General features: G+C 32.6%; 1 protein-coding gene and 1 non-coding gene across 2 annotated transcripts; both read right to left on the bottom strand.

Moving 5' to 3' along the window:
• Positions 1–542: 542 nt before the first annotated feature.
• TRNAL-CAA lies at positions 543–626 on the bottom strand. Its single transcript has one exon. It is a non-coding gene; the product is annotated as a tRNA-Leu (tRNA).
• Positions 627–2,235: 1,609 nt separating this feature from the next.
• Positions 2,236–7,436, bottom strand: LOC123911144 (endoplasmin homolog). Its single transcript, XM_045962504.1, has 15 exons — positions 6,884–7,436; positions 6,667–6,787; positions 6,419–6,572; positions 6,248–6,328; positions 5,994–6,105; positions 5,775–5,901; positions 5,537–5,675; positions 4,883–5,000; positions 4,561–4,760; positions 4,238–4,453; positions 3,970–4,135; positions 3,683–3,821; positions 3,434–3,584; positions 2,887–3,291; positions 2,236–2,779 (listed from the first exon to the last, which is right to left on the bottom strand). The coding sequence occupies exons 1-15, from the start codon at positions 6,948–6,950 to the stop codon at positions 2,519–2,521; spliced, it is 2,457 nt and encodes an 818-aa protein (XP_045818460.1). The 5' UTR covers positions 6,951–7,436; the 3' UTR covers positions 2,236–2,518.
• Positions 7,437–12,135: the final 4,699 nt, after the last annotated feature.

Here is a 12,135-nt window from a genome sequence, read left to right on the forward strand (position 1 = left end):
TTGCACGCACTTGTTTTCTTTCATTTTCAGCACCACTCCTCCTTCACCTTCTTCTTGTATTTCATTTTCTTCTTTTCATTATCACTGAACCATGTATTTCATTTTCTTCTTTTCATTATCACTGAACCATAAATTTCATTTATTCCGTGGTTATGAAAGGTTAGTGATTTTTTTTTGTTGAAACTGCAATTCATCACTAACAAATATTAATATAATATTGCATTTTGTTTGCTATTACTATGGATATAATAACAGCAAACAAGTTAACTTTGTACGCACAGATACTTGACAGGTTAAATTTCATCTACTTCTCCTCAAAACTAAAACACTTTTTTCCTTCTTTCTTTTTTTCACATGGTACTCCTCCTTCACCCCCTTATTTAATTTTCTTCTCTTTTTGATGAATTATTAAGGAAAAGATTAGTAGTTTTTAAATTAAAACATAATATTTAGAAGTTTTATTGGGCCATAGGCCTAAGTTGAGTGCGAGTAAATTGGTAATGTTTCGGTGAAAATGTAGAAAAAATAAATAAATAAAAAATTGTCAGAAGTGGGATTTGAACCCACGCCCTCTCTCGAAGACCAGAACTTGAGTCTGGCGCCTTAGACCACTCGGCCATCCTGACTTTGATAAAATAAATGTAATGCATATTGAACTAGTATATTACACCTGATTGATAGTTTAGTCTTATTTTAAAATACAAATTTACCCTTCCATTTATGTATTTACTTTAACATATTGAAATCCTTTTTTCCAAATCAAACATATGAAGGAGTTGGAACAAAAAGGATTCACCAATGTTATCATTAAAATTGAATAAAAAAACATATGGTGAATCCTAGCTTTGTTAAGGCGGTCATTTCTTAGTCTAGTTGCAGTTTATTTGAGATGTTACCTCTTTATATTGATTCTTTGTTGATTAATGAAATGACTTGAGTTTGTTTATGTTAAAAAAATATATCTCAAGTTACCAAACTCTCAATGTTAAACAATTAGAATCAGAACTTTGTGGACTAACCTACGGGAAAAAGGAACTCTTTTAGGTATGGATTGTGATTATTTAATTAGAGACTGATATAGCTAGGGGTGGGCAAAAAAACCCAAAAACCAAACCGAACCGCCAAGCTAAACCGAACCAAACCAAAAAAACGGAACCATAATTAACAGTTTTAAAACTGAACTGAAACAGTTCGGTTTGGTTCATGGTTATCAGTTTGGTTCAGTTCGGTTTGGTTTAATGGTTCAGTTATTTTTAGTGAAAAATTAGTTATGGTTTGGTTCAAAACCATAAAACCGAACCACTTTAACAGTTCGGTTTGATTCAATTCGAAAGACAAACAGTTCAGTTCGGTTTGGTTACTATGAATTTTGAAAACAGTTTGGTTTGGTTCGATTTTCTTCCAAAACCGAACCATGCCCACCCCTAGATATAGCGCAATATAAAAAGTTGTGTTTGCTTGACTTAGAACCCTAGTAAGATATGGTAATAGTTCGCGACGGATTTGGATCCTCTCCAATTTTTCCTCATGTTTTCTCTCTTTTTGCTTAATCCAATGGTTGATTTTCTCTCTTCTTTTATTCTTTGTAATTTATCAACCCTTGGATTTAGAAAAATGAGAGAAAACATGAGGGAAAATTAGAGAGGATCCAATTGGTGGTTCGCACTTAGTACTTACAATAGCCAAAGCCAACTTTGCGGGGTTTTCAAGCATTGTTGGTACAACTATGTCATTAGGCCTTGCTAATTGTAATTTGCAATTATGTCGTTTGGAAAAGAGAGATATTATTGCAGATTTTGAGAATGCTGTCACAATCATAAACCAATGTTTAACGAGCAATAAGAATCAACATATATGGGTGACTACAATGCAACATTGATCCCCTCTTTGATCTTGTGCCTAACAGGTTATTAGAATCTCAACAGTGAAGACCCCAACTATGGACGTTTGACCAATAAATCAGATTTTATCACCACAAACCGATTAAGCTCAAAGTAAATCTACTCTACAATTCTTTACTATACCCATTTTTTTAATCATTTACTATACTCAATTAACTTCTTAAAACATCTACACTAAAAAAAGATAAAGTAAATCTTAGAGAGGAAAATTCTGCCAGAATAGGACAATAGCTCTCAATTAAGCATGCATTTTTCAGGTGGGTAATTAAATACAATGTTTATCAAATTTGTTTTTGCAATGCATTTTAAACGTTGGTTAGGTGGAACATCACTATTGCAGGTAATAAAAAAGACTGATCAATTATAAATAAAGAGTGCCGAATTGCTGCTAAAACTATTTTGACAAAAACTAAGATGAAACGAAGCAAAACAGAGCAGTATTTCTTGAACAATATGTTAAGACTAATGACTGTGCTAAGGCAAAATTCCAATGGACGGGTCCTTAAACTTAGGAATCTAAAACTCATGACACTGAACTTTTACAAATGCTCAAAGCTGAACCAAGAAATATCGGCAACTGACAGCAACATCAGTAAAAAAGAGGATGTCATGCAAATCTACAACTCGTCCTTGACATCACCATCATCATTTACCTCATCAGCTTGATTTGAAGTAGCAGCTTCTTCTTTTGTCTCACTTTCAGTCTCAACTTCGTTCTCATCTTCCTCTTCAACTGTTGCATCAGGACTGATATCTAAACTAGTTTTCACTGAATCATAAATTCTAGAAGCAAAATCCTTGGGATCATTCAACAAGAAACCACTTTCGAAGAGTGCAGTCTGGTATATCAACTGTGCCGTTTGCTTCACACTCTCATCCTGAAAAGTATGCCAATTGTGTCAAACAAAAATCACAACTAGGTTGAAGGAAAGAGATGTGAGACTATAAAAATAAAGCAATACAAAAATTCAAATTTAGAATGTACCTCAGGGTTCTTCACTACTCTCTCCCGGAGTTCCTTGATAATAGGGTGTCTAGGATTGATCTCAAGAACCCTCTTGCCGCGCATGTATGCTTGCTTGCTAGCGTCTGACAAAGTTTGAGACTGCATGATTCTCTCCATGTTTGCACTCCAACCAAATTTTGATGTCACAACTACACAAGGAGTGTTATCCAATCGGTTGGATATCTTCACATCATCAACATTATCGTTTGAAAGGGAATTTTTCCACCACTTAGTTAGATCCTTGAAGGATTCCTTTAGTTCCTTGTCTTTTGAATCCTTCCCGAGTTTCAGACCTTCCTTGGACACATTTTGGAACTTCTTGTCTTCATAATCCATCAGGTATTGCATCAAGTATTCATCCACTGGATCCGTGAAGAAAATAACCTATAGCGAATTGAAAAGAAAATACACTTAGGAGACGCTCAAGGAATGGAGAATTTTCAAAAAATTCTAATTGCACCTCAAAGATTTTCTTCTTAAAAATTCAAAAGACTTCACATAAAGATTCAAAAAATTCTAATTGCACCTCAAAGTTTTTCTTCTTAAGCCGCTCAAGGAATGGAGAATTTTCCAGTTGCTCTTTGCTGGTTCCAGTTATGTAGAAGATATCTTTTTGTCCAGCTTTCATTCTAGATATGTACTGATCAAGAGATGTCAATTTACCCTCGGACTTGGTGCTGTAAATAAGTTCCAAGAATCAGCTACATTGTTAACTAATAAAATAGGGAAATTACACTACCATAAGAGTTTGATAACACAAGGAAAGAATTCATACGTCTCAAATCTTAGTAGTTTTGCCAATCGATTTCTGTTGGTGGCATCCTCAATGATACCAAGTTTAATGGATTTTCCAAATGCATTCCAGAACTTAGTGTATTGACCTCGCTTCTCTTCAATGTCAGAGGATGTCTCTTCTGCATCAAAAGTAAAATTGGTAGAAGTCCAAAGTCAGTGAAGGGAATTCAGGAAACCTCTCAAATTCGAAAAGGGACTGACACAGAATAGAAACCATAAAAGAATTGGGATTTTGACACAGGGAACCCAATAGTCATTACACCATACCTTTCTTTTCTTTATCAGTGGACTCATCAGGATCCTCTTCAGCAAGCTTACGGATCATATCAAGGGCTTTCCTAATAAGTTTCTTTTTTATTGTCTTCAGACTACTGTGTTGTTGAAGCATTTCTCGTGATACATTCAGTGGTAAAGTGTCAGAATCAACAAGGCCCTGTTCCCAATGCCAAAAAGAAAAATTATTAAGGAAAACTACTCTGATCTTCATAAGATATACTTATATAATCATCTGCAATAACGCAGCACATCAACTTACGCTCAAAAAGCTCAAATACTTGGGCAACAGTTCATCAAATTCGTCTGAAATGAACACTCGTCTAACATACAACTTCAGGTTGGATTTATTTGAATTGTAATAACTCTCATATAAGTCCTGAGGTGCTTTAGGTGGCACATAAAGGACTGCTTTGAACTCAACATCACCTTCAGCAGTAAAATGGCTCCATGCTAAAGGTTTATCATCGCTGAAATCCTGTGCAACACAAATCCTCAATATTATAAATATTAAAAAGCTCAGAGAGAAATGGATATCTTCATAGTTCCCAAGAGGTGTTACATAAATAATGATGGTAATATTACCTTGGCAAGAGAGTGGTAGAATTTGGTGTACTCTTCTTCTGTAACTTCCTTTGGATTCCTCAGCCATATAGCTTTCACATCATTTAATAGTTCCCACTCGTGAGTTGTTTCCTTCACTGTCTTTGTTTTAGGCTTTTTCTCTTCATCTTCATCTTTTTCAGCATCTTCATCTTCACCTTCTTCCTTGGAGGTACTTTCAGCTGATTGAGAAGTAAAATATGGTACGAAAGACAACGTAATTAATATATTAATTTGAATATGTAATAATGGACAAACAAAAAGACAGCATCAAGATTAAACTGAATCCTTAAAGTATACATACTTGACTCCTCTTCCTCACTGGACTCATCTTCATCGGCAGGAACCTCCACATCAACCTCTTTGCTTCCCCAAATATAGATAGGGAAGTTAATAAATTCAGAATATCTCTTCACCAATTCCTGTGAAAATAGTAGTAATTATATCAGATTTAGCAATAAATTGACCGACTGTATTGAAAAATACATAATGTAAAAGAATATATATCAAAACAGATTTATCTTTTTCTGCCTTTTTTTAAACTATAAGAAACATAGTAAGACATGTGCTGGTTTTGTAAACCAATCACCCGTGATAATTTAATTTAACCCATAAGAACTTAACTTTTTAGGAATGCAGTACTCCATAGAAACACTATACCCCGACTCTACTTAATATTGTATTTTTCACAATGAATATAATACCTCACGCAATCACTTCAGAAACACGTTTCTTAAGCAACCAGAGTTAAAGAACCCACAAGACACCACAAATTTCAATTTATGACCTTCAGGAACACCCCCATTTCCCCAATAATATTTTTAAGTGCATGCAGTATATCACTGGTTATAGTAAATGATCCTCATAGAGTAATAAGTAAAAACTATCCGAAGTCAAATAGAACGCGTGTAATTTTAAAATCAAGCAACAAATTATAAAGTGATAGTTTGGGGAATACTTTGAGCTTAAACTCTTCGACGTACTCCCCGGCCTCTTCTTTGAGGTGTATTTTAATCTCCGTTCCACGTCCTAGTGGTTCATTCCATGTATCTTCTGAAATTGCAAATGCTCCATCAGCTTTTGATTCCCAAACATACCTGAAAGTCGAATAATTTCCAAAATCGGTAAATTGGGATTAAATTTCTGAAAATATCAATCAAACAAGCAATGTCATTGTCAAGTCTACAAACACTTACTGTTTGTCATCATTATGCTTGCTAATAACTTCAACATAGTCAGCCACAAGATACACAGAGTAGAATCCAACTCCAAATTGCCCAATTAAATTGAGATCACCACTTGTCTGCATTTTCTCAACAAAGGCTGCAAGCAAACATAGTTCCATGTAAAATCATCGACACTAACTTACTAGCAGCAATCATTACAGCAAACTACCTAAAATTATATATACATACCTGAAGTTCCAGACTTTGCTATGGTACCCAAATTCTTTACTAAATCCTCCTTTGTCATACCAATACCTCTGTCTCTAATAGATAGAATTTTCTTTTCCTTATCTAACTTAATCTGTAACAGTACGTAACATGATTTAGTTATACGAAATAAACCACTAAAACAGCAATAAACTACGAGCATTTCTTACGTCTTCATCATAAATTACCAAAATAAAAACTAATTAACTAATCTAATGATATAAATAGATGCTAACCTGAATTTCAAGCTTGGTGTTGTCACCTTCACCTAAAATTTCCTTATCAGTGAGGGAAAGGAACCTAATCTTGTCCAATGCCTACAATATAGAACTTATTTCTGATCAATACAAAGTTCCATTTCGTGTATAAAAATTTATCCAATTCAAAAACAAAAAGAATAAGCTTACATCAGAAGCATTTGAAATAAGTTCCCTAAGGAAAATATCTTTGTTACTATAGAGTGAATTGATAATAATATCCATAAGTCTTGACACTTCCGCTTGAAACTCAAACTTCTCCGCGTTACTCCGAAGCGATCTCTTGGAGATCGATTCCGATTCCCTTCATTCACACACCAAAATCACAAATCAACACATAAAAACATAGAAACAGAGATCGAATAAGAGAATTATTGTGAATCGTAATTCATAGCTACCTCTTAACTACATCTGAATCGGTTGAAAGTCCATGTGGAACAGCGCCGATCTTATCCTCCACCTTCGGTGGATCTACAAGATCATCGGAACTACCTTCCGCATTCGCTTGAAACTTTTGACCTATCGAACGAACAAATTTTCGAATCGTCAACGAAATTGAAGAATGAACAATGAAGTAAAATTGAAATGTGCAACAAAATTGAAGAATGAACGAACCTTGATCTGCGAAGAGAAGAAGAAGAGAGAAAAGAAGAAGAACGGAAGGGATCGTCCACTTCCTCATTGCAGTGAATGTTCAAAGTTTCTAGTAGCTTCTAAAACTGAGATTTAACGTGTTCTGTTTAGTTTAGGTTGAAGATCTCGTTAATACATTTTGTTCATATATATACTCTCACTCTCAGTTCTAGTTACAGGGATATGAGTGTTGTGAGATATGTTTGATTTGCCAGTGTGGATGATCTGACGGTGGAGGATGGGTTTTGTGCAACGTGGCATTGTTTAATTGGTTTGTTCTAGTTCATTCGACGTGGAGATTGAAATTGGGAAGTGTCACTTTGTGGATGGACCCACGAGACGACTCAAAATTTCTAAGTCCACCATTGCCGTTTGCAATGTGTTGTGCTTATGTGACAAGGCAATTCTTCATTGGTTCCATTTTTTCCTTTCTACGTGGAATCATCCAATTAGTATTTAGTCAATGAGTTTTATCATCATCATCATCATCATCATCATATACTACTAGTATCATTTTATTATCCACTAATGAAATATTTATTTTGGCAACATGACATATTTTTATATGACATGAATTGAATTCTTACCAAATTGAATTGTTGTTTGCACTGTGTTGTGTTTGTGTGATAGGAAAATTCTTCATTTTACACCCTTTGATAATATTGAGACACTTCTTAGAACGACTCAAATATTTTATTGTGAAATTAAATTTTGAAGGCTTAATTTCACTTTTGGTCCTCCAATTTTGTGAGATTTGCGATTTTGGTCCCCCTATCTTAAAATCAAACATTTTTGCTCTCTTATTTTGATTCTTTTTGCAATTTTGGTCCCCTGCCGCATTTTTTAACTAGGTGGCATGAAAAACAGTGATGTGACAATATCCTAACTGAGAAATCGTAAAACAAAAAACACGAACAAGGCTCTCCATTCTATTTAGGGTTCACCCTTTTCAATTTAGCCCCAATTTATTTTATAAATTATTTAAAAGTTTATTTTATTTGTTTTTTTTGTACATATTTATTTTATTTATTTTATTTATTTTATAATGATTTAATTATTTGAAATTATATTTGTTGTTACAAAAATTCATTTGCTGATGTGTAGTCCTAATTTGCCACATGGCATTGCCACATTAGTGTTTTTCATGCCACCTAGTTAAAAAAATGGGATGAGGGACCAAAAGTGCAAAAGGAATCAAAATAGGAGGGAAAAATGTTTGATTTTAAAATAAAAGGACCAAAATCACTGATCTTGCAAAATAGCGGAACCAAAAGTACAATTAAGCCAATTTTAAAAAATTAAATATTTTCCTTGTAAACCTCTTTCATGTGTTCTCTTCCCCCTCTTTATTTCAAAATCAAACTATTTCACCATCGAAGAATTACCAAAAGAGATGTAAAGACACCACATACGAAAATTAGGTCTTCAATGCCACAAATAATTGTTTTTTTTTTTCCTATTTTTATTAAAAGTGAAAAACCAAAACTCCAGTTGCTGCATTTATATTAATCTCTCGTATTTTTATTTTGTAAAACTTCTAATTCAGTCTCATTTTTTTAATTAAAATATCGAATATCTCTCTTCGATTTTTCTAATTTTCTCCAACAGCACCCTTTTTTTCTTCTCATAATCCCTAAAACATTTATGTTTCTTACTTGACAAAGCAACACCAACACCATTTTATTAAGGAGCAACAACAACACCATAAGTCATTAACCTTCATTGATTTCACAGAGAAACAACTCCGTAAAACTGACATTGTTTCACACTTATGACTCACTACCTTTTCTTGCTTAGTTGCCACAAAAAAACATTCCCTCACCCTTTCTATTTCGATAAGTCAACTCGAATCTGAATCCACTCCGCCTAAAAAAATTAAGTCTCCAATTACAATATCTTGTTCTCCTAAAACCCTAAAATTGCAATTGAGGTGTCATCACTTAATTCCTGCAATTGCAAGTCTTTGTTTTGTTTGTTCAAAATCGAATATAACAAATCAAGTTGTGTAAAAGGTTAGTTACAATTAGACATTTATTCTTTTATTAAATTCAATCCAACATCATTTCATTCATTTAAATCTCCATCAACTTTGTTTATTGAATTTATCAAATTTACAAGATTACTTTTTTTTAAGAGTACTTTGATCAATTAATCAATTTCTGTTCAATTAATGATCAAACAGTAGTAACATTAGTATTATTATCATTATTATTATTATTAAAACAAAAATGTATTATTATTAACTGCATTTTTTGACCATACAAAAATTCATATTACTGGAAAACAAAATTGTTGTTGTCAAACAACTTATTCGTTGACTGTTAGTTGTGTTGGTTATTTTATAAAAACTAGCAGTTATTATGTATTCTAAAAAATCACATTACCTTAAAAGATTATATCATATGATGTTGCGTGTTTGTTAGCTAAATACATACCCACAGTAATTTAAGAAAATAACTAATAGAACATTAAACTTCAAAAGATTGAATATATTATCACAACAACAAAAGAAGATTTTATATATCATCACAACAAAAATATACCAAGTAAACCATTTATTATCACTTATAAAATCCACATAAAGGAAAGTTAAGTAATTGGACCATAACATAAATCAATTGCATGTTACACACTTCACGAAAGCAAACAAAATATCAACAAAATAAACATCTAACATATATGAATAACTAATGCTTCTTAACAAAGAAAAATAATGTAACATTTCTGAGCTTACTTTTCCTAACATATAAGATAAGATATGTCTGTTCTCCAAATTTCCTCACTTTCAACAAAGATGTCCGATCTCCACCAATCTTGACATACTTGCATGGCCCTCGAACATATCACCGTGCATTTTCATTTTAGGTCTCCTTTACCAACCAATTTAACGAAAGTTACATATTTAGAATCATAATGAGTCATGGATCAAATCAACTAGATCTATAACAACATTAAAATGAATATTAGCATGATATCAATATCAATAGCAAACAAAATGCAATATTAGCTTTATGCATTTCTTGTATATCTGTTAGTAATGAATAATAATTTGCAGTTTTAACAAAAAGAATCACTAACCTTTTATAACAATAGGAATAGATGAAATTTATGGTTCAATAATAATGAAAAGAAGAAAATGAAATACAGGAAGAAAGTGAAGGAGGAGTGGTGTATGAAAATAGAAGAAAATAAGTGATGTGCTTCAATATAATTATCTGGGGTAAGAGTTATAGCTTGTTTCCAATATTCAGAAGCTTTATCAAACCAAGATTCCGCAATTTCAAAATCTCCTTGTCGAATGGCTTGTTCTTCGCGGTTGGAATAAGTGAGTCAATTCCTTCCCTTAGAACCATACTTGATAGTTTCCTGACTCATACGGCTCACCAGTCAATTCTCTTGTGCAAGAAAACAAGTGTCTTTATAGTGTTTTAGTATTCACAGAGTCTTCAATAACAGTAACCTTTATAGTGGAATATAGGAAGAAGGTGAAGGAGGAGTGGTGAATTGAAAGAAAACAAGTTTGTTCAAGAAAACAAGTGCCCTTTATAGTGTTTTACGTTATTCAGAGTCTTCGGTAACAATAACCTGTTCATGTATAAATTTATAATTATTTTTTATGGTAAATAGGGTTTTACCCCCTGCAAAATAAGCCAATTTTGCATTACCCCCTACAAAAAAAATATTTGGGATTACCCCCTACAATATGAAAATTCTCTCTTTTTACCCCCTGCTTGACAACTTGACATAGAATCTTTATTTTTTATGAGGTGGCACACGCATATGTGGCATTTAATTTTTTAATTTTTTTTTTTAAATTTGCACATGTTATTTTTATTATTAACTAAATTAAAAATTAAAAAAATAATAATAAATCCTTTTCTAATTTCCCCTTCATCCCTACCACGATAACCTTCATCATTCAACAAGAACAACAACAACAACATCAACACCACCAAGAACAACAACAACATCAACAAAATCATCAACACCACCAAGAACAACAATTTAAAAAGAACCCAGTTTTTTTTCTTCCAAGATTTCCTGCCTTTGTTCTTCATCAATCATTTGTTTCGACGAATTCGGCGGATTTCTAGGTTTTTTTAGAGAAAAAGGATTCTGGGATTCTGAGTTTGTTTTAGAGAAAAAATAATTTTGGGTTTTGAGAAGAAGAATGAGAAGGAGAAAGTTTTGTGTTATGTTACAGAAAAAGATTATAAGTTTTTTTTTTTTTTTTTTTGCGTTAAAAATAATGGATTAACATATATTTTTGTGTTTTTTTTAATACAATCTTTTTGTGCTGTTTTAATTTTCTCTTTTTCTTTTTTTAATAATATTAAATACTCCACCATCCATTTTAATAATATTTTTTTGACACAATAATTTTTATTTTTTTAAAAACTAATTAAGTGGAATTTTTTAAATATTTGTCACCAATTTATTTAATAATAAAAATGACATGTGCAAATTAAAAAAATAAAAATGAAATAAATGCCACATATGCATGTCACCTCATAAAAAATAAAGATTCTATGCCAAGTTGTCAAACAGGGGGTAAAAAGAGAGAATCTTCATATTGCCGGGGGTAATTCCAATTTTTTTTTGCAGGGAGTAATGCAAAATTGGCTTATTTTACAGGGGGTAAAACCCTATTTACCCTATTTTTTATTATTAATTAATATTCATTGTCTTGAGTGTATTTAGGAAAATAGTTATATAAAGTATGATTTAACTATTATTAAGGAAAAGATAACACTCTTTCTTTGAGAGGATTTGATGTGGAGGGTTACATATAGTTTTACGGAAATGGATTTGGTGCAGTCAAACTGCACACAGTCAGTGTATACTGACTGTCCGATCAAGATCGGATGGTTAATATTTTAAGGTCAGATTTTGCCTAATTTTTTAAATATAAAATTGAAACTTAAATCTGGTCGTTTGATTTGGTATTGCATGGCTCAGATGCAATTGAATGCAGTGCAGTCAAAATCACCGACTGCACTCAAACCTGGTCCATAGTTTTACCATTTCTTTCTTTTAACCGAACAGAGTAAATTTTCTGGCAAAGCTAGCTAGCAAAGCATTATCATAAGACTTTATGAATGAAATATTTTAAATAATATATTGAACTAACGTGTTGTCTTCCGTATCACCGCTACAGTGATGAATGTCACACCATTCCCAGCAATTGTATCAGTGTGCCATGCCTATTCAACAGTGTTTCATCATGACCAAAC

The sequence above is a fragment of the Trifolium pratense genome, linkage group LG1 (genome assembly GCF_020283565.1).
Source record: "Trifolium pratense cultivar HEN17-A07 linkage group LG1, ARS_RC_1.1, whole genome shotgun sequence".
Taxonomy (NCBI): domain Eukaryota; kingdom Viridiplantae; phylum Streptophyta; class Magnoliopsida; order Fabales; family Fabaceae; genus Trifolium; species Trifolium pratense.